The sequence below is a fragment of the Equus quagga genome, chromosome 1, assembly GCF_021613505.1.
Source record: "Equus quagga isolate Etosha38 chromosome 1, UCLA_HA_Equagga_1.0, whole genome shotgun sequence".
Classification (NCBI taxonomy): domain Eukaryota; kingdom Metazoa; phylum Chordata; class Mammalia; order Perissodactyla; family Equidae; genus Equus; species Equus quagga.
The window spans coordinates 73,047-96,166 of NC_060267.1; the positions used below are offsets into that span (position 1 = coordinate 73,047).

The 23,120-nt window shown below is 33.9% G+C and overlaps 1 protein-coding gene across 1 annotated transcript in view; it reads left to right on the top strand.

The window, feature by feature from the left end:
- Window positions 1-23,120, top strand: part of ZFC3H1 (zinc finger C3H1-type containing) — a 50,739-nt gene that overhangs the window by 6,750 nt on the left and 20,869 nt on the right. Inside the window, exons 3-14 of the mRNA XM_046639510.1 lie at window positions 7,537-7,601; window positions 10,338-10,536; window positions 10,784-11,007; window positions 12,697-12,820; window positions 14,758-14,855; window positions 16,203-16,412; window positions 16,611-16,775; window positions 17,758-17,895; window positions 18,454-18,575; window positions 18,984-19,133; window positions 22,303-22,477; window positions 22,732-22,863. Of these exons, the coding sequence (XP_046495466.1) occupies window positions 7,537-7,601; window positions 10,338-10,536; window positions 10,784-11,007; window positions 12,697-12,820; window positions 14,758-14,855; window positions 16,203-16,412; window positions 16,611-16,775; window positions 17,758-17,895; window positions 18,454-18,575; window positions 18,984-19,133; window positions 22,303-22,477; window positions 22,732-22,863 (1,802 nt within the window). The remainder of the gene's footprint in view (window positions 1-7,536; window positions 7,602-10,337; window positions 10,537-10,783; window positions 11,008-12,696; window positions 12,821-14,757; window positions 14,856-16,202; window positions 16,413-16,610; window positions 16,776-17,757; window positions 17,896-18,453; window positions 18,576-18,983; window positions 19,134-22,302; window positions 22,478-22,731; window positions 22,864-23,120) is intronic.

Below are 23,120 nucleotides of genomic sequence, written 5' to 3' on the forward strand. Positions count from 1 at the left end.
GTTAAGTTTTTGTAGGTATCCTTTATTGAATAAAGGAAATTTGGGATCCCCTCCCCCATTCCTTTTTTGAGATTTTCAGCGTGAATGTATGTTGAAGTTTATCAAATCTTTTTTCTTCATTATTAAGAGTGTCTCATTTTTCTCCTTTAATATATTAGTGTAATAGATTATATTAATTGATTTTGTAGTGTTAAACCATCGTGTGCTTGGAATAAATTTAGCTAGTTTGTGATATATTGTTTTTATACATCATAGCTTTGGTTTGTTAATTTTTTCTTTTCCTCTTTGTTGTGAAGGTATAATTTATGTACAGTAAAGTTTACCCTTTTTAGTGTATAGATCGAGTTTTGACAAATGCAGGCAGTTGGGTAACCGTTGCCAGCCGCCGCAGTTAAGATATAGAACGGTTCCATTAACTTCCACCAGTTTCCCCATGCCCCTTTGTAGTCAATCCCTCTCTGCCCCAACCCTTAGCCTCCCTATCCCTGTAGTTTTTCTTTTCCAGAATGTCATTTATAAATGGAATCATATGCTACATTGTCTTTTGATTCTAGCTTTTGTCACTTAGCATAGTGTATTTGAGATTCGTCCATGAGGTTGTGTGTATCAGTAGTTCATTCTTTTCTATTGCTGAATGTTCCATTGTATGGCTGTGCTACAGTTTGTTTAACCGTTTCCCACTTGAGGGACATTTGGGTTCTTCCAATTTGGGCAATTAGAAAAACCTTCATAACGAAAGGTTTGCTAATGTTTTGTTTAGAATTTTTTATCTGGGTTCATAGCCTGTAATTTTTTTCTTTTTCCTTGCCAGGTTTTCATACAAGGTTACAATGCTCAAAATGAGTTAGGGAGTGGTTTCCTCTCTATTCTCTAGAATAGTTTAAGACTGGAGTCATTTCTGGCATGTCTGGTAGATCTTGCTGGTAAAAGTGTCTGGGCCTGGATGGAGTTTTTTCTGGAAAGGTTTTAAATTACTGACTGTTCATATTTTCTATTTCTGGTTAAGGCAGTTTAGGTAAACTGTATTTTTCTAGTAATGTGTCCATTTTCTGTAAGTAGTAAAGTTTATAAAAAGTTATTCTTACAAATTCCACTTTTTTATTATCTCTGTCATTTATAGGTTATATCCCCTCCCCCCTTTTTTTCCTAATTTCACCAGGAATAAGTCCATAGCTTTTAAAACTCGTTAGTTTTCAGCCTCTGTCCTATTAAGATCATTTGGGGCTATGAAATGTCTGTTTTAGCTGCATCTCAGTTTGTGGTGTGTAAGTTTTTTTCATTCATTTCTAAATATTTTCTAATTTTTGTTTTGTTTGACCTATATGATATTTGGAAGTGTGTTTCTTAACTTCCAAACTTGTAGGCTTTCTAGCTGTATTTTTTGTTATTGATTTCTAAGTCAATCATATTATCAGAGAATGAGATCTGTGTGATACCAGTCTTTTGAAATATTTACAGGGACCTGCTTTGTTGTCTAGTATTTATTGATTTTTGTAACTGTTCTGTGTGTTTTTGGAAGGAATGTATGGATTGTTAGCTCAAGCTTTTTATATTGTTCATATCTTCATTTTTTGATCTACTTTGTCTATCAATTACTAAGAAGTTTGTTAAAACCTGAAACTATGATTGTAGGTTTGTGATTTTCAGTTTTTGCTTTAAACACTTTGAGGCTGGGGAATTAACTCATTATACTCATTATATAGTGACCTCCTTTATCTGTAGTGTTTTTGCCTAAAAGACTATTTTGTCTCTTGTTAATAGCCACACCATCTTTCTCTTGATACGTATATTATGCCTTGTATTTCATTTTCCATCCTTTAAGTCTTTCTGTATTCTCACGTCTTGAATGTCTCTTGTATATAGTATAGAGTTGAATTTCATTTGTAATTTAGTCTGACAGTCTCGTCTTTTAACTAGAATGTATAATTTATTCACATTTTTCCAAGATTACTGATATTTGGCTTTAATTTTCTTTTCTTTTTTTCGGGCTTCTTTTGATTATTATTTTTCATGTAATTTTTTTCTTTTACTAATTTGAAAGTTAGGCACTAAGTTTCTGGTCTCATACTGGTTCTTCTAGCAATTATGAATTTTTATCAACATTTGAAGTTAATCAAGGTCTTTACCCTCTGCCTGATATACAAGGACCAATATTTGCCTAGCTTTGCCCATATATTTAACACTTTCTTGGCTCACTTTTTCGTCTATGTCTAAAACCACTTATGCTTAAAATACATTTTTTGGCATTTCTTTTGGTATATGTCTGCTGGATGGAAAACTTACTTCTGTTTGCCCTCTTTTAAAGATAACTTTTCTAGGTTTAGAATTCTTGATTGTTTAATTATATTCTCAATATATTGAAGTTATTTTCTGGCTTCCACTGTTGATTTTGAAAAGTCAGCTATTAGTCTTAAAAGTTTCTAATTTGAAGGAAATCTATCTTCTTCTCTGGTTGCTTTAAAGATTCTACTTTTGTCTTTGAAATTCTGTAGTTTAACTATGATTTGTAGGTTTCTTTTTATTTATCCAGCTTGGGATTTGTTTTGCTTATTTTCATTGATTCTGAAAAATTATCAGTATCTCTTAAAATGTCCCATTCTCTTTCTTTTCTGGAACTTTGTATAGCCATATGTTATAGTAAATCATCTCACTTTATCTTCCATTTCTCTTAATTTCTCTTAAGTTTTCATCTCTTTGTAACTCTATGCTACATTCTAGAAAATTTCCTATGATGTGTTTTTCAGTTCACTGATACTCTCTTTAGGTGTGTCTGATTGGCCTTAAGCCCACCTATTGAGTTTAAAATTTCAGTTATAATTTTTCTTTTAGTATTTTGTTTTTCAAATCACTTTAGTCATTCTTTTTGGTTTTTTTCTCTCTGCGTGTTTTTTCATATTTATCTTTATTTCTTTAAACATATTAACCATAGAGTTGTTTTGTTCTCAGGTTTAGTACCTTCTTTTATTGAATGTTTAGTGGTTTTTTTTTTTCCTTAAGTGAAGTGTTCATTTTCCTTTGAATTTTTTTGGTGAGAACTTTTTGAGGCCTGGAACAAATGTGGATTCCCTAGAGAGGATTTACTTTTGCTGCTGCCAGGGACTTGTGTAGACTTTTGCTCTGCGACCACTTTATCATTGAAGATTTCTGGGCCACCCATGTGAAGTAAATTTGTTTGCACACTCGAGTGGTGACTGATTTTGGTTACACATTCTCAGGGACATGATTTTTCCTCTTTAAATTAGCACAATGCTTCCAGACAGGCAGTTTTGAAAAGTATAACCCCGTAGGATAGAAAAGACACACAAATAGCTATCATAGAGTATAGTAAGAGTTATATATGAGAGCCTGCAGTAACACAAAGGATCAAATATCCCCACCTGGATTTAGAAAGTTTTCATAGTGATGGAAATGTTTGATGTGTGTCTTGAAAAATGAGTCTTTTCCACTTGGGAAGTCAGAAGGTACCAAATGAGCAGATGAAATGACAAAGAACTTTTAAAGGATATTGAAGTTGATCTAATATGGGTGCAATGTGGCATATATGGTGTGTTTCTGGCAGTGGTTGGATATAAATTTATAAAATGATAGGTTGGGATTGTGAAGGTTTGCCAAGGCTTGCAAAGGGCCTTGGGTGTCTTGATAAGGGATTTAGGTTTCCTTTAAACATCCAGTGGGCCATCAGATATTTTTAAGCAGGAAAATGATGTGATCAGATGTCTGTTTTAGAAAAATAACTGGCAGCAGTGTGGAAGAGGTATTGGAGAAAAACCAAAAAAGCTAAAACTTACCTGAATCAGTAAATTATATTGATTAGTGTTTCTATTTATGTATTCCTGCCGACCCCCCCCCCCACCCCCCACCAGTCTTCAACAAGACTCTCAGCTCTGCCATCAAACTTTAAATTGTTATCAGTCAGAGTTTTTTCCATTTCTTTCAACCACTCTTCTCAACCTCCATCATTTTTTCCAGGCCTTTTACTCAACCTTTATCCCTCTTGTCAGCCTGTGAGCTTGCCTCCTATTTCTGGTGATCTCACTCAGCTTCCAACTCTTCACTTCTGGCTGTCATCTTATATCCATATCAATTTTCACTTCAGTTCCTCCACCTTAAGGAAGCAGTGACCCTTTTGTTGCTAATGACCACTTTGTTTTAGCCTGTGTTTATGACTCTAACTTCTCCTACCTTCTCTGGCACCTTGCTCCATCTGTTGTTTATTCGGATTCATCTTTAACCACTTATTCTTAAGAGGTTCTTATTATAAACATATTTGAGTTTTCCATCCTAAAATATAAACACTCCCTTCTCCCCATTCTGCATTCTCTCTTCTGTCTGGAAAGGCTAGTCCACACTGACTCTTCATTTTCTCTCTCATTCCCCCTCAACCCATTACAATCTGCTTTTCTACTCTTACCAGGATACTAAAACTACTCATGGCAATGTTACCTTGACCTAATTGCAAAATTCATTTTTTGTTTTCATTCATTTTTTATTTCATTGTTCTCTTCATTCGAAAATTGAGCTGTTTATTCCAGGCTCTTGGAAAAATATATCACTGAACAGAATAGTCATTTATGCCTTCATGGGCTTACATTTTAGAAGCGGAGACAGTAAATAGGATGAGTAAATAACAGACATGGAAAGAGAAAAGGTGTAACAGGGTAAGTAGGATGGGTGTAACAGGTGTGCTGGCAGTATTAACAGGTGGTCAGGAGAGGTTTGAATTTGAAGGTGAGATTTAAACAAAGGCTTTGAAAATGGCGAGGGAACAGCCTCTGGGGGGTGAAGTTTCTAGGCAAAGAGAATAAATCGCTAGGGCAGTGATTTTCTAACTGTGGTCCTTGGACCAGCATTACCTAGGAACTTGATAGAAATGCAAATTCTCAGGCCCTACCCCAGATCTACTGAATTGAAAACTCTGGAAATAGGACCCAGCAATCTGTGTTTAACTAACTTCCTGTTGATTATAATAGCTGCAAAAGTTTGAGAATCACTGAACTAGAGTAATGTGACACTTAAGGCAAAAGGACACCTGGCATATTTGGGGAATAACGGGGAGGCCTGTGCCACTAAAGAGAGAGTGAGGGGGATGAGTAGTGGGAGAGAAGAAGTCAGAGATGATGGATTGGGACAGGTCATGTAGAGCCTTATAAGAACTTCGGTTTTTATTCTGAGTAAAATGGGAACTGTTACAGGGTCTTGAGCAAAAGACTGGCATAATTTGTTTTATACTCTCAAAGGATCACTCTGGGCACAATGTTAAGAATATTCTGTAGGGAGTAGACACATCTATTATATTTGATGATGTTTTTCTTGCTAAATCTTGAAATTTTGAGGTTTCTATGATACTGTACACATCTGGAATTTTTTATAACTTTCTGATTTCCCTTTTTTTAAAAAAAAAATAATTACTTTTCCTTTGTAATTTCTTAACTGTTGGTGTCGTCCGTGTTCCATTCTCCTGAGGTATTCTCAATTATGGTTTTAACTAACGCCTGTATTCTGATGACTGTTTCTAGCTCAGTTTAAAATTCCAGGTAATAATTTTTAAAACACTGCATGACTGTGCAAGACCAATTTTCATTTTGGAAGTATTGAGTAAGAAGTAAAATAATAATTTTATTGTAGATACCCATGACAGTGGTAGGACAATGCCAAACTACATGTTTGGTCACTTAGGCTATAACCTGCTTTTATAATCTCTGTGTGAAGTTAGATGTATAGTTTGAAATTTATGGTTTGAGCTTGTTTTTAAGGTAGTCTTGTGCTCATAAGGTACCCGCCGGCTTAATGGATATTTGCCTCTATGTTACCTTAACGGGGCTTGCTGCCACCTTTTATAAACAAGAGAGATCCTCATCAACTAATAGGCTTCTCGCGACCTAATGAAACTCATAGGTTTCTCGTGTAGGAGAAAAGTTGAATGCTTTCTCCGTGTATTATTGGAAGTCTGTTTATGTCTTTATTTTTTTTCCTTGCTTGTTTTTGTCTAATAGTTATTACTGTTTTGGTGTTCTTTGAAGTATGGTCAGTTTTGCTATAATGTGACATAGGCATTCCTAGAAATCGCTACACTGCAAAATTACACAATAAACCACAGGGCTTATGGGCAAAATGGAGTTAGGGAAACAACATTCAAAGACTTTGTCAATGGCACATGGAAAAAGATAGGAACCCAATAAAAATGGTAGTGCAGCTTTACACATTAAATGGGTAAGAAAATGCTTGGAATGCTACAATAAATGTCAGTTTACCTTGAAAAAGATCTAAAGTGTGCTTGTGGAAGTGAAAGATTTGCAGCTTATGAGTTATGAAGTGGATCAAGGAAGGCAAGCTAAAATTGGACAGTAAGTTATAACACCAGATGTGGACGAGCACAATCTATAACATACACAGTGAACTGAAGTAGCTGATCGATGATCAAAGTGTGGGGGGTTTGTGTGTTCCTACATGGCTCACGTCACCTGTATAGTTTTCTGTATTCTCTTAGTGTTTCTCAGAGACAAATTGCTCATAAGCAAACGTGAAATTTGTGTTATGCTCAGATTGTTTTCTAATATATCAATCATGTGCAACAAATTCACATTTCCAAAACAAGCCTTATAGCAGAACTGACCTAACTCAAAATTTGGTGGTTGCCTTCTATTTACTGTCTAGGGTACTTCATTAGCAATTTCTCTGTTTATTGAATGAGTTGCCTATTCTTTTACCAGTAGGCCTTCTTGAGCAATCAAATTAGGATGTTTGGAACACTGATAGACAGTACTATGGGAAAAAAAACTAGGCTTGGAGTTCAGGCTTAATTTGAATCCTAGTTTGCATCTTCAGTTGTGTCATCTTGAGGAAGATTCTCTTAGTTTTTAACTTCGTCTGTTTTGGTTTCACAAGTGTCTACCTCAATACTGTTGTAAATGTACTATACCTTTGTTGTGTGATTTGTAGAGCTGTCATAGATTAGATAATATATAAATAAAATTTTATAAATGACTTCGTCAGAAATCTGGGCACAAGGCTAGAATTCTGAAAATAATACATGGATGGGCTTAACTTTGTTGATATTTAACCTACTTCTACTGATGCTTCCTAGCTAAATGGAGCCCCATTTCTTTAATGCATAAATCCAGTATAATCTCTGAATGTTTAATTCATTTCAACTTTAGTGGTCTGAAATAATCCTTGTTATATTCTATCAGTGTATCTTATCTATTCAGTAATGAAGCTTTGCTTCTTGTCTATCTACTCCATAAATTCTGTTCTTATTTGAAATAATTAGTTTTAGTTCAGAAGTCACCCAAGTTCAGTTTTAATTTATTATTTAATATTTTGAATCATTTTGCCTTATAACTTTCAGAAATGAGGCTGATATGAAAAGTTTGGTCAGATTTTCATTCTCTCTAACAGCATTCTTTCCTTTTGGTTGAAAGATTGAGAAAATGAGACCCTTTTAAATAATTACTACTAAATATTATATAGCATTTTACTTTCAATTGATTGTAGCTATCTTTTAGAGTATTCAAAGTATGCTGTTTTATTTTAAAGGATTAGAAGACAAAGAACAAAATTTAACAAGAAGGATTAGTGCCTCAGATATTCTATCTGAAAAGGTAAGATATTGCTTTGTGGGATTGGATATCTCTGTAAGATTGTTGTACTGCTTTACTCTGTTCTTTTGAAAGGGAAATTCTGTCTTGCTTTTCACTCATTTTCTCTCATCATCGCTGTACCTTCATTTGAACATAAGCCTTAAAGATAAAATCTGGAGAGACGTCTTGGAGTATCTTCACTGGGTTCAATTAAATTATATCTAATAGAAGTGTTATATGTATCTGTAGATGATCTTTTTGTTTGTGTTTTGAAACTTCTGATTTTTATCGAGAGATTTTCTTTTCCTATTTCTGGGATTATCCTCTGTGTGAAAGCTTTGGAGTTCAGGCAGACCTTGACCTGTTATCCAGTTCTAGCTCCTCCTCTTATTAGCTGAGTGATCTTGTGTAATCTATTTAGCCTTTGCTTGCCTCTGTTTTCTTTTCTACAAAATGAGTTTGATGTCATCTGTTCTCTGGGTTGTTGTGAGGTTCAGCAGGATAAAGTGCAGAAGCATTAAGCACTGTGTTTGACATGTAATAGGCACTCAATAACCCAAGCCTTTTCTTTGTTGAATTAGAGATCTGAAATATGTACAGTTGCTTCTGTAAAGATTTCAGCTAGTTTTTATGAGTAAATGAAATGATGCAAAGAGCCTAGGAGCTTTAAGAAAGATATGGTCCTGAATTTAAGAATGATAATATTACAGGTACACACACATGCACACACACACACACATGCATATGGATGTATATATGGTTTTGAATATCCTCACAGTAATTCCACAAAGTCAAGTGACATTATCTGTTTTACAGATGAGGTAAGATACATATAGATTTTACATACAAGTAGATTAAGCAACTTGCCCTAAGTTACACAGGACTTAAGTGTTTGAGCAAGGAGTTGAATGAGGTCCACCGCTCTTCTTGCTCATCAAGTAGCTGCATAAAGTAGCATATAATTGTGTGACAGAATCAGTGGCTTCTTTCTTTCATTCCAAAAGGAGTAGTTACAAGAAGTAATCAAAGACTTTTAAGTCTCAGTGAAGCAATGATGATAGCTTTATTTTAGTTAAACTCTAGATCAGCACTGTCCCTTAGGATTTTCTATAATAAGGGAAATGTTCTGTATCTATATTCTCCGGTATTGTAGCTGTTAACCACATGTGGCTATTAAGTACTTGAAATGTGATTAGTGTGGCTGAGGAACTAAATTGTTTATTAAATTTTGGTTAATTTAAATAGCTCATTACTACCATATTGGACATTATTGCTCTAGAACTTGAGTACTAAGCAGTAAAATTTGATGTTTAAGTGACTTAGAGTAAAAAAGGCTTGTGATGATTTTTAAGCTCATTTGTTACATGTATTTCCCAACAGTAGAAAGGGTAACTATATCCTCGTTTGGGTAAACTGAAATACTGAAATATGTGATGGTAGTTCAGTTGGAGATTTGTAATAATTCATGTGACGGTAAACCCAATAAGTAGGATCCACTATTTTCTTTATGCTTAAGAATTAAATAACTGGATTTTAGAAAACATTAAATTATAATTCACCTATAAGAAAGTTATTAGGTAAGTGGGACTTCGGAGTCTTAGACTCTTTTGATTCCCTACCACCCGCCCCATACATACATATGCATAAAAGAAAAACATATACAGTTTTGTATTTAACTTCAAGTGGTGAGGAGGCCGAAGAACCCCCCCTTACCTTCTTCCCCTCCAAGTTCATGGACTCTAATTAAGAACCTCTGCTTAAGTTGCCTGATGTTTTCAGTTATATTTTTGCTAAAATGTAGAGAATAGATTAATTTTAAAAACTATCTCAAAGAAAAGGTAGAGTGGGAGCCAAGCCCGGTGGCACAGTGGGGTTTGCATGTTCTGCTTCAGCGGCTTGGGGTTCGCCAGTTCAGATCCCAGGTGCAGACCTACACACTGCTTGTCAAGCCATGGTGTGGCAGATGTCCCACATGCAAAGTAGAAGAGGATGGGCACGGATGTTAGCTCAGGGCTCATCTTCCTCAAAAAGAATAAAGAGTGAAAAAATTAAAAAGAAGTTATTTCAATCAGACGAAAGTTCTCAAACATTTGCTTTTAGCCTATTTTCTTATTTTAGCTTCCCTGAAGAAAAATCTTGGGTGTTCAAAATATTTTAAATATTCAGATAAGTATCTGTAGCTTTCGAACATGTAATGTTCAAATATAAGCAAATCTTTACATATCTTTGTGCTTTAATTTAAAGAATTATAAAATATTATAAAAAATGTTTGCAAATTTGAATCTTGACATTCATTTTACCTGTTCTCTGTATTACTTGTAAGGCTAGTAAATCACATGATTGTGGAACCACTTCATTCCTCATTCTTTACCTCTCCTGGTTTGATTCTTTCTTGCATTCACTGCCATCAGATTGTTACTCTTTCTTGTTTGGGAAGTTCAGTTAAATGATAATGTCTAACCCTTATCTTTCCCCTTTTTTGCATCATCCTGTTCCATCAGCTGTACCTTTCCCTCCAACTCTCACACTTGTGTAGGCACACACTCTCCATGGATTGATCTTCTGTTTGTATTGTAGGGTTGGAACTAGGGTGTAGGATTATGGTAAGTAGTTTAGTTTCCTTTATTTATATTTGCCATTTAAATATTTGCCTTAAAACTAACTTTAAATTTTGATCTTATACAAGATTTGACTTGGTGAAATGTTTAAGGTCAAATAATAGAATTTAAAAATTGCAACTATTTCTTCTTTTTAAAGAAACTTGGTGAAGATGAAGAGGAGCTATCTGAACTACAGCTTCGTCTTTTGGCTCTCCAGTCAGCCAGTAAAAAATGGCAACAAAAAGAGCAGCAGGTGATGAAAGAAAGCAAAGAAAAGTTGACTAAGATGAAAACTGTACAACAAAAAGTTAAAACCAGTACAAAAACACATTCGGCCAAAAAAGTTAGCACTACAGGTGATCATTTCTGTTAAATTCTTTTGATTTCATAGATCAGTATAGTTTCTAGATTTTAATTCAGAATGTTTTGAGTTTGAGGCTTTATAGGGCCCTGAGTGGAGGACAGCCCTGTAATAACAGAACTTAGGAGCAACTGTACGACTTGGTGATAATGAAAAGAATTTTTAAAGCTGTTGTTTTCTTTTGTCCTCTAGGAAATTCTAACTCTAATAGATACTGATGTTTTTGTATTTTTAATTTAAAGCTAAACAAGCATTGAGGAAGCAGCAAACAAAGGCATGGAAGAAACTACAACAACAGAAAGAGCAGGAGAGACAGAAAGAAGAGGATCAGCGGAAACAAGTTGAAGAAGAGGAGAGAAGGAAAAGAGAAGAAGAAATCAGAAAAATTCGAGATCTCTCAAATCAGGAAGAGCAGTACAATCGATTCATGAAATTAGTTGGTGGAAAGAGGAGATCAAGAAGTAAAGTAAGGAGTGCAAAACTATAAATTTAAAAAATTACTCAAATTTAAGTGTCCTTATAGTGTTACTTCATAAATTTAGTCAACTAAGAAAAAAGTATAAAGTTCTTGTGTTTGATAGGGCTTTTATATAAGTAACTTTTGGGGAGACGGCAACGTAGGTTATAATTGAGAATGACTTTTTTGTAGTTATAGATATTAGAAATAGAAGAAATGAAAGAAAGACTAAAATTATGGTTAGCAAAGTCTACTTTTAGCTTTTTCATCATTTTCTATTTAGAAGAAAGTAGGATGATTAAATTGTAGTGAGGACTTATTCTAAAAATGGCCGTTCCCCAAGTACAGGAGCAGAAGTTCATTAGCTTTTTGTTGTTTAGTCATGTAGAATTAGAAATATGTCATGATTAATTGGTATTGACTATTTTAAAGAAAGTTAAATCATCACATAGTAATAGCTTTAATGCATGTGGCTCCTTTATTTAGTTATCAAGCATTTGTGAGCCTTTACTGTGTGTAAGTCATTGATAATGATTGAGTTGTCTTTTATGGATGGTGTCAGGAAGTAAACTGGAGATTTACTGTTGATTTAGTTCTGTTAGCAGTGACACATTTCAGAATTCTGAGCAATTTGACTACAATTGTGAATGTACTATTAAGAATAGAGGGATACTGGGGCCAGCCCCATGGTGGAGTGGTTAAGTTTGCGCACTCCGCTTCAGCGGCCCAGGGTTTCAAATGGTTCAGATCTAGGCGTGGACATGGCACCGCTCATCAGACCACACTGAGGTGGCGTCCCACATAGCAGAACCAGAAGGACCTACAACTAGAATATACAACTATGTACTGAGGGGCTTTGGGGAGAAGAATAGAAAAAAAAGGAATAGAGGAATATTGAAGAGTAAGAGCTTTTTAATTGTAGGGAGTCAGGAGGTAGGTTTGCTTAAGCAAGGAATTTATAAATATTCATGCTTTGAATTTCTAAAAAGTATTTTGATAGAATCTTTTTTTAGAGAAAAGTATTTTATTTGCACATTACTCATATTTATCTGGATAGGTTTTGCTAATTTTTAGTTTGTTATGACCTGTCTCTGTAAGTGAAATTATAAGAAGTAAAAAAAAAGAAAACTGTATGTAAACATATTAACTAAATTTCTAGTTTTCAGCTATCATTAATTTATTCATAATTAAGATGTTGCTGAATTCTTTTGAAATATTCTAAATAAAGTCTTGACAACATAAAACTTGAATTTATTCATAAATATTGAATTTATGAATAAATTCTAAGTAATATCTAAGTAATAAATATCTAAGTAATAAATATAATAATAATAAATAAGTAATAAATCTAGTTTCTTACTTAGAGGCCATAAGTGTTCAAGAACTTGGTGTCTTCTTATTTTACAGAGAAATAGCTGATGATTTAGTGGCTCAGCTAACTATGGAGGGTTTCATTTGTATAGATAGTATTTGATAACTTTTATTTTCTGTCTGACAGTTATAAAATGTCAACCCCAGTGTACCTATAATGTACGTTGAATTTCCCAACTCACGTGTGATAGGCAGGTCTAACTGGATCACCAAGATTTTTGCTACTGTTCCCTAGAAGATAACTGTCAATCCTTATATCATTTCTAGCCTAAGAATAGACTAAGACAGAAAATGCTTTGAAACTAAAAAAATATTTTGTGTAATTAGTCTTCAGATCCTGACCTGAGACGATCCTTAGATAAGCAACCTACTGATAGTGGAGGAGGCATTTATCAATATGATAACTATGAAGAAGTTGCTATGGATACAGATAGTGAAACCAATTCTCCAGGTATGAGCCAAAACTTAAAACATTTGCATATTCATAAATTTTCGTAAAAACAAAATGGTCACAAAGCTACCCAAAACCTTGAAAAAACTATGTAATGAAAGTGAGATTTGCTGGTGAATTATGCAACCAGAGATATTATTTGGTGTAAAAATACTTAGAGAGTAAACCTCAAATGTGTAATGTTAGCCTTTATTTCCAAGTGTTCCTTTCTAGATAGGATTTAAATTAAAAGACAGTGTTTAAACTCTGCTGTTAACGTTTGATCTAAAAAGTGAAGATTGTGGGAAAGATGAGACTGCCACTTTAAAAAAAATACATCGAACCTTTGATCTTTAAGTATCTTTATATCAAGGTACTTTCTGATTTAGTTAGAAAAAGAAATCTTTCTTGCTTTTAGACTTCCTTCCTCCTTCTGTTGATGATACTTTGTAGGAATTTGGAGACGGAAAGGGACACTAGTGGCATCTTAGGAAAGGCTGGCTAGCACTAGTCAAGCTGTACCTCAGCTGGATTGCACATTGTAGGATGTGGCTCTGTCTTGGAGGGCTGGAGACTTGCTTTAGTTGACACTCAGGTCATTGGCTGTGAGAGACCTATTCTCTCACTAATGAAAACACATACGACTCAGGCAGACAGCCACATGCAATTGGCGTTCCAGGAACTGCAACGCTTACTTATGATCACCATATTTCTCCCTATGGTCATATCATGAGACCAAATCAAAACTAGCATCTTACTTCAATGTGTCTAGGCAAGAGACAAAGAAAACTCTGTATGATCTGGGTAGTGTTTACCAAGAGTGCTTGGTAAACAATTGTTTTCAGGCTGATGTTTGATAATCTTACATTATATTATGTTTTCATGTCATAATTTAACTCTGTTTGGCCAGTTTTTAATTTTCTTATTTCCAGATTCTTGGAGATGATGCATTGCTGTTCCCAAGTATTGAGATTATTATTGACTCTTTATTTCTATAAAATAACTTTATGATCTATGGTTTTAAAAGAATTTTGTAAAAGATTATTACACAGAGAATATATTCTCTATTCAGCTCTGTCAGATTTAACCTTTTGCCATATTTGCTACAGATATTTATATTTTTAAGAAGTAAAACTTCCTAAAGGCCAATGTATATTCAAATAGTACCATTTGGGACATAAGTCAGCTATATAAGGCATATGGGTAATACCTGTATTGACTTGTGAGACAACTTGGGTAAAGAAGAAACATTAGTTTTTACCTAAGGTTATATAGTTATCGGGTAGCAAGAGTAGTCTTTGGATCTGCCATATATCATTGAGTCATAAGAAACCACTGAAGGTAAAATGCACAATTATTTTTTTTTGCTCCCAAGAGCAAGAGTTTAACTGAGATGCATCAGTTGTGTTTCACAATTATTAAAATGTGAAAAGATGTACACTTTATTGATTAAATGCAATAGATAGTTCTTCTCATTCCTAGTCCTGTTTGCTGTCTATACAGCTTAAATAGTCCCTTTCTTCACTTTTCTTTGTTCCACGTGAAGGGAAGAATAGAGCTACCACATCACTGTTTTCCTTTAGTTAGGGCACGTTAGCAGATCCGGGGGAATTTTTTGTTTTATTAATCCTTAAAAAGTATGTTTGTAAAACTAGATATATATTTCTAGCCTTTCCTCTTCTATTTCCTCTGACCAATCATTAGGTGAAAAGTGAAACAAACTGGAAAGTTTTGAGGGACTAAATGTCAGCTTAAGTGGAAGGCTGACTTTATGATGATATAAGGACAATTTTAAATAGATGGAGGTGGTCTCATGGAAGTTAAAGATTTTATTAGAGGTTAATAAAATCTAATTTTCTCTCTGCCTAGATGTATTTGTATTTCTTCAAACATATAATAAGTTATTTATTCCTGTTGAAGTATTTCTGTTATTAAACTCTTAAAAAAAATTTTTTCAGCTCCTTCACCAGTGCAACCACCGTTTTTCTCTGAATGTTCATTGGGGTATTTTTCTCCAGCATCATCTATTTCTTTGCCTCCACCACCTCAGGTTTCTGTAAGTGAGAATTGATATGATTTCTGAGAAAATCATTTTGTTGCTTTGTGTCTTTTATTTGTTTTGGTTTGAAAAATTTGTTTTGAGAAAGATGGTTAGATTTGAAGAGCTTAAAAAATCAGAATTGTTTACCAAATTTAATAGCTATGAAATCTGAGGAATAGACAGTTGATTGTTTATTGGTAGGCAGTGTATTTGGTAGATTTTTTTGTGACTGATTTTTAGTCTCATGTTGACTTTCTTTCAATGCTTAGCATGTTTTATTCTTTCTTCTAAGCCGGTTGCTACTCAGACAATTTATTCCAAAGCAGAATAAGAATTATCTACTGTTTTGGATTATCTTTTCTGGAAATTAGCATTTGAGTACATTAGGATGCTTCTAGAAATAATTCTTTCCTTTCTCCTCTTTTGATGAATACAGTTATTTTTAATTTGAAAGTTCAGCAAAAGAAAGCATTGTGTGTGGAAGTTAATTTCTTTTCCCCTGTCTTTTTAAAAAAGAGCTGCCGTTTCCCCATTTAAAAAAAAAAAAAGAAGAAGAAAAAAGAGGAAGTGAGGGAATCATAAAGTAAAAGTTCTGAAGTTATTTCTAGATTGAGAGAGCCTGCAGATCACCAAACTGGGTCTCTTTCAGTAGGTTAGAAGGAGCCTTGCCATTTCACAGTTCCGGGTAGACATCTGTGTCTTCCCAGGAAGCTTAAGTTGAAGGGAATATTGGAGCAGAGAGTGAAAGACAAAACATTTTTTCTTTCTTCCTTGAAATGTTTTCTTTTGGGAAAGGGAGAATGGATGAGCTAAATGCCAAGAGAAATACTGGAAAGTCCTTGAAGCAAAAGTATATCCAAACTCAAGGATTTGTGTAAAATTGGTTTTCTTTATAGATAGTTTCTAAGAAGCCATTTCACGAGGATTTAGGAGAGTAGTGGTGATTCTTCTTAATGCTTAATTCTTAAGATACTCTGAACTATTTCCAGAATCCCTTTGGTTTCTAATTTTTTTTTACTTTATTATCATATTTTCTTGGTTTTCAATATCTCTGCTTGTTCTAAAGTAGAACATCTATTCTAAAGACTCTAAAATTTGATTTCTCTGTCTTTTAGAGTGCTAAATGAAGGTAAGAACAGGAATGGAGAAGTTTCTATAATTACTTTCAAGTTCATAAATTAAATGTTTAAAAATTTGTTGATTTTTTTTTATTGTAAAAATTTCTTTTTTGTGGCTGAGTATTGGAGTCTACATTAGTTTTGGGATTTATGGTATACTTAGTTCACTTATGCTTAAGCTAAAGTAATAACCTAAAGTTACCTTTTTCTAATTTATTATTTCTTCTTTTTTAAAAATAACTAGTCTCTGCCACCTTTGAGCCAGCCTTATGTGGAAGGCTTGTGTGTTTCTCTTGAACCTCTACCTCCTCCACCACCTTTACCACCTCTCCCACCTGAAGATCCGGAACAGCCTCCAAAACCACCTTTTGCAGATGAGGAAGAGGAGGAAGAAATGCTGCTTCGAGAAGAGCTACTTAAATCTCTAGCGAATAAAAGAGCTTTTAAGCCAGAGGTAATTTAGGTCCCTAAACCTCTAGGTGGTGCTCTTGAGCTTAGTTTTAGGGAGCTCGGGTTTTCTCTGCTTTTTGGGGATTCATTGGGCTTTTCAGTAAAGTAGGGATAAGTCTGATACTAATTTGCTCAAGATTTTTAAAGATGACAGATTTCTTTTTATTTAAAAATGTTTCCTGTCTGTCTCTTCCTTGTTTAGGAAACGTCCAGTAATAGTGATCCACCGTCACCTCCAGTGCTGAACAGTTCACAGCCTGTGCCAAGAAGCAATCTATCGATAGTCAGTATTAATACAGTATCTCAGCCTAGGATACAGAATCCAAAGTTTCACAGAGGACCTCGTCTTCCACGAACTGTGATCTCGGTAAAAACAAACAAAATAGTTAATCCTACTGTTGCCCAAACAGCGTAAGAGAGATTTGTTTGAAGTTGTACTGTCTTTGTTCCCCACCTCTTAGTTTATTTATAGACACATGTATTTATATGTAAATACAAATTTATTTATTTATTGTTTTTTTATTAAAAGTGGGAGCAGCTTCTTCACTTGAAAACTGGTAGAGTTAAGTGATAATGTTTTTGGGGAAGCATTATTCTCATCAGAGTGGGATGCTTTCCTTTGCCATTTCCTCAGGTTGTTTTTTCTTTATAAATTGGTCCGTTCAGATTTTCTGTCTATTCTAGAGTCAGTTAGCAAATTGTGTATTTTTTATTTCTCCTATCTATATACTTTGCTCATATTTTTCCAATTCATAATTATACTGTAATGGAAGAATTTACTTAGTAAATATCTATTTATAATTTATTTTGTAAATGTCTAAGGAGGTTGAAATGACCATTTCTTTCTGCTTTACTTTGTAATGGCTTTGAAGTAAAATAAATGGAGTAAACCCAAGTTGAAATCTTGCTTCTCTTGGGTAGACCAGCTTTGTCCACTTACCCTCTGTATAATCACAAAAGCCAAAAAGTTTTGTTACTAATTATGTAGAATTATTAATTATTTCTTTTGTTGTAAAAGAGTTAGATGACGTTATGGTTCTTTATAGAAAATGGGAGAAAAGAAAACTTAAATGACAAAGGCAATCATAGTAGTATCTTTCTAGACAGACTGAGAATATAGACTATTTTGTTTTTGGCATATAAACAGTATTGGTGGAGTAAAACAAAGTCAATTAGGCAATATAACCAGAAGGAACCATAGATTGTCTACTTGAAGCTCATTGTTTTTATGGATTGAAATTTGGAGAGGTTAAGTGACTTGGCCAAGGCCACACAGCTAATTCTGGTAGAGCCAAGAAAAGAATAGAGATACTTTTGTTATCAAGAGTAACAGATATATTGTCTTGCAGCTTCCAAAACATAAATCAGTGGTTGTAACACTGAATGATTCAGATGACAGTGAATCTGATGTAGAGGCTTCCAAGTCGACAAACAGTGTTTTTGGTGGATTGGAGTCCATGATTAAAGAAGCAAGACGAACCGCTGAGGTGAGTGCAGTAATAACAGAGAGAGAGATGACTTAAATCATTACAGTTCATTTGTTCCTGAAAAGTGAACCTCAGAGGTACAGATTTTTAATATATTGAATTGTGGAAATATTTTAAGTATGTGTTATTAAGACTGTATATAATGAAGCATGTATTAATTTAGATATATTTAAGTATTAAAAATTCCCTTTATTTTTGTTTCCAGTTGACTAGTCCCTTTTTCAAAGGAGTAAAATTGAGTGGATAATTGTCCTCTGTACTAAGGAAATTTACTGTTTTATAATTGTGTTATGTTACCAGAAAAGTTTTTATTAAGGTGTATGATCTAAGTACAACATTTATTCCTGTTGCAACAGTTGTTTAGATATGATTTAGTTCAATTGTTTTCAGACTATAGGTTTTAACTACTTAGTGGATTATATAGTTAATTTGCTGGTTAACAACCACTGTTGTTTTTTAGAAAAGGAAAATAACGATGAAGATATTCAGTTTCTAGGTATATGAGTGTGCACTGGGATTATTGAAAACTGTTGATCTAGTTGTCCAAATATTTTCTAGCAAGCTTCAAAACCAAAAGTACCTCCAAAATCTGAAAAAGAAAATGATCCTATGCGAACGCCTGAAGCTTTGCCTGAAGAAAAGAAGATTGAATATAGATTGTTAAAGGAAGAGATTGCTAAGTAAGTGGCATTTTGTGTAATTAGCTTTAAAGGCATGTGCTCTTTTCTTAGTACTTAGTCTGTGTACAGTTTATTGGCATTAGGAATTGAGTGATGGTGATTTTATCCAAGATGCAGAGTTAATGTTTTTATAACTCACACTGGAGGGGGAGCCAGGTAATCATATGTAGATTTGAATACAGTGATGCACTGAGATATAAACAGCTTAGAAAAAAATAAAAGCTGTTACAGAGGAGAGCTACACTGTCAGCTTTGAATGCCAACTTGAGTCATGCATCTTGGTCATCATTGCTATTATTAGTCAATATGATTAATAATTTTACTTTATGAAATAGAATATATCTTTAAAGAAAAGTAATTTCAGTTTATTCTTTGGTATAATTCATCTGTCTTTATTGATTGTTTTAGTCGTGAGAAACAGCGTTTGATTAAATCAGATCAGCTGAAGACAGGTTCATCATCCCCGGCAAACTCTGATGTGGAAATTGATGGGATTGGCAGAATAGCAATGGTCACTAAGCAGGTTACAGATGCAGAAGCAAAACTTAAAAAACATAGGTGAGCCTCATTATCTGATTAAATACTGCACGTATCTAAGTTTTTCTCTATTAGAGGGATATCTTTTTGTGGTGTATGTCAATAATAAGTACCCTGTATGATTAGAAAATCTTTTATACTTAGTAGAACTATAAAAACTATTGTTTTGTTGAATTATACATTTACGTAAAGTAATAATATTAACGTTTAAATAAAAATACCGAGACTTCAAAGGAGAGTTTTCCCCTTCAGATTTAAATGTGGCTTATTCATTGCTAAAAACGTTGGCGAAATTCCTTGTTTTGGAATTTTCTTTAAAACATCTGGAGTGTTTTTTGAAATTTGGAAGCATATTTTTATTATTAAGGATGGGCTTGATTGTTGAAAATAGTCATTACCTAGTCTCTTCAATAAGAAACATGGTCAAATACGGTGTTATTATAAAGTATGAATATTAAGTTATGATCATAAACTTCTTATGTGATTTTTGAAATTACTGTGTTGTTCAAGTGATGTTTGAAAATTTTGAGAATACATGTAAACCCCACAAGATGAACATGTTGAATGATAGAATTCATTTGAATTTATTAGCATATTTTGGGGGGAGTTAGTTATTTCATTGAGGTATAATTGACATATAACATTAGTTTCAGATGTACAACGTAATGATTTGATATTTGTACATATTGCAGAATGATCACCACAGTAAATCTAGTTAACATCTGTCCCCATACATAGTCACAAATTTTTTTTTCTTTTGATGAGGACCATTAGCATGTATTTGACAGAAATAATTACATCATATTATTGAGTATACATTTTCCACTTCAAACATTGAAAGCATTAGTTGATGAACAGCAAAATAGTCTTAGTTAACATTACCATTTCTGAGCTTTGTTCTGCTAGTCCCCTTTCAGATTACAAATATAAGAGGGAGGTTCTGTGCAAAGATGGGAAGATTTTCCCATCCTGTTTTTAGTAACTGACTAACCAGTTCTCAAACTTCACATCTGGAAGTAAAAAATGGTTATAGTGGGGTCCTGCCCGGTGGCGTAGCACTTAAGTTTGCGCACTGTGTTTCAGCCACCTGGAGTTCATAAGTTCAGATCCCAGGCACAGACCTATATACCACTGCTCATCAAACCATGCTGTGGTGGCATCCCACATACAAAATAGAGGAAGATTGGCATAGATGTTAGCTCAGGGCCAGTCTTCCTCACACACACACACACACAAAGATTACAGTGATGAGTAATGTTGAAAAATTATTAATGATAATATGTAAGTAATTTAATGGTTTTTAAAACAAGCTTCAAAAATTCACCCATTCATAGTTAATTAAAGAAAAAAAGGTAGAAATTTACAGCCTCATTTCTAACATTACAGCCACCTTGATACTCTTCTTTTTATTTTTTTAAATCACGGAAAAGAATGTAATTTGGAATGTTTTTACAAGGCATCACAGATAGCTCAAGGACATAGTGACTATGTACGCTTTCATATTAAGTATACAAAAATATGTTCTGTTCTCCATCTACAAACAAAACATTGGAAATTAAGTATTCTGAACAAAATAAAATACTTTTTTTTTTTTTAAAGATTTTATTTTTTTCCTTTTTCTCCCCAAAGCCCCCCGGTACATAGTTGTATATTCTTTGTTGGTGGGTCCTTCTAGTTGTGGCATGTGGGACGCCCCCTCAGCATGGCCCGATGAGCAGTGCCATATCTGCGCCCAGGATTCAAACCAATGAAACACTGGGCCGCCTGCAGTGAAGCGTGCGAACTTAACCACTCACCCACGGGGACAGCCCCTAAAATACGTTTTAAAATAGTCCTTTTAAATGTCTTCAGTTTTGAATGATATTTGTCTTGGTGCTTTCGTATTTCATTACATCTAAGAAGTGTCATTATTTTTGTGTTTAAGAAAACATGCTACTAGCTAGCCTGATATGCGGTAGTGTTAAGACACATCCTGATATGAGAGCGCTAAAAAAATATGCTTCATAGATGAAATACTGTGGTGACCACAAATCTCCAAAATTATCAGTAAGAAATGGTCTTGTGTATGTTTTAAAAGTTAGAGATTAAAATAAATTAATTTAGATTCCATTTCTTTAATAGCTTTCATAACAAATGAAAAGGTTTTAAAAATATCTTTCTACTCTCTATCCTCTGTATCACATATTCCCTGTCTTTATGATTCATTCTAGATGTCAGTTGTTGGAACTGTTAATATATGGTATCTTTCTGGGAAAGATGTTTTATTTTTTTTAGCCGTAATACTCAGTAGTTGAAAAGATGCAAATCTATAACCATAAATTTGTCTTTTTTGTCCTGTTTTACTTCTCAGTTCCAAAACTTTACGTCTCTGTGGTCATGCACCACATAATGACATTTCAGTCAATGGTGAATCGCATATGTGGCAGTCATCCCATGAGATTAGGACCATAGAGCCTAGTTGTGTAGTAGGCTGTACCATCTAGGTTTAAGTGCACTCTGTGATGTTCACACAATGACATCGCCTAACGACGCCTTTCTCAGAACATATCCCTGTCGTTAAGCAATGCATGACTGTGTATTGTGTAAAAATTAAGACTTCCTTTTCCCCTTCCTGCTTTACTTTAGGTAAAATGAGTTAGAGATTTTTAGGTTAATTAAATGTGCTCCCATAACTAGAAGGACCTGCAACTAAGATATACAACTATGTACCAGGGGGGATTTAGGGAGGTAAAGCAGGAAAAAAAAAAAAAAAAAGATTGGCCACAGTTGTTAGCTCAGATGCCAGTCTTGGCGGGGGGAATGTGCTTGATTATGTGTATATTAGGAGCTTTATAAATGAAGCTAATCAGCAATTTTCTGTCTTAAGTCTTCATTTTTCAGTAGTCATATAGGGTCAGATTCAGCCAACATTGAACATTTACTATTAATAGCTTTTCAACTGTAATTCACATTTCTCAGACTTAAGTGATTTTTTTTTAAAAAAAGATCAGACTCATAGTTGCTTTCATAAAATGTGTCTATTTGAATATGTGATTGATGAATATGAAAATACTATCTTTTTAAATTCTCACCTGCATGTCATAAATTTATTTTTAAAAATGAACTACTGCTTTGTAGATTTTTCATTCTGATGGTATTTGTCCACTAGTTTAGAAAAACATTAATAGGAAATTTGTTATTTCCCAATTAGGATTCTCTTGATGAAAGATGAATCTGTTTTAAAGAATCTAGTACAGCAAGAAGCCAAGAAGAGAGAATCTGTTCGAAATGCTGAAACAAAGATTACAAAACTTACAGAACAGCTTCAAGCAACAGAGAAAATTCTCAGTGTCAACAGAATGTTTTTGAAGAAGCTTCAGGAACAAGTAATGCTTTTTTTTTTTTTAATTAAAATATTGTAGTCTCATATTTACTACACTTTTTTCTGGGCCACTTTTTTATAAAACAAAGAAAACCATAAACCAAAGCCATCAAAATGTGTAACCTATATATTATTCTTCATTGACACTTAATATTGGAATATTTTTTTTATTTGAATACCCTAAAGCTGCTGTGTTAAGAAGAAATTTCCTGTCCTAAGGTTTACATTTACATTTTCAGAATTATTCTGTATTTTCAGATTCACAAAGTTCAACAGCGTGTTACCATTAAGAAAGCTTTGACTCTGAAGTATGGAGAAGAGCTTGCTCGGGCAAAGGCAGTGGCTAGTAAAGAAATAGGAAAACGTAAACTGGAACAAGATCGCCTTGGAGTAAGTTATTTGTAGAAATATTTTATTTTTGGAAAGGAGAAGGTTTTTATGATACTTTTGAGGGTAAGATGTATAAAATAACTCAAGCTTTTTCCTGCATATTCAAGGAGGATAAGATTAAAGCTTTGCTTTTAAATGACATCCACATTTTTTTGGAAGCTTGTTTTTAAATTTATTTTTGTTTTGCCCTTTTTTTTCATAGGTGATAGATGAGCTAGGAAAACTGTTGGAGACTTGTAAAACTCTTACTCTCATTA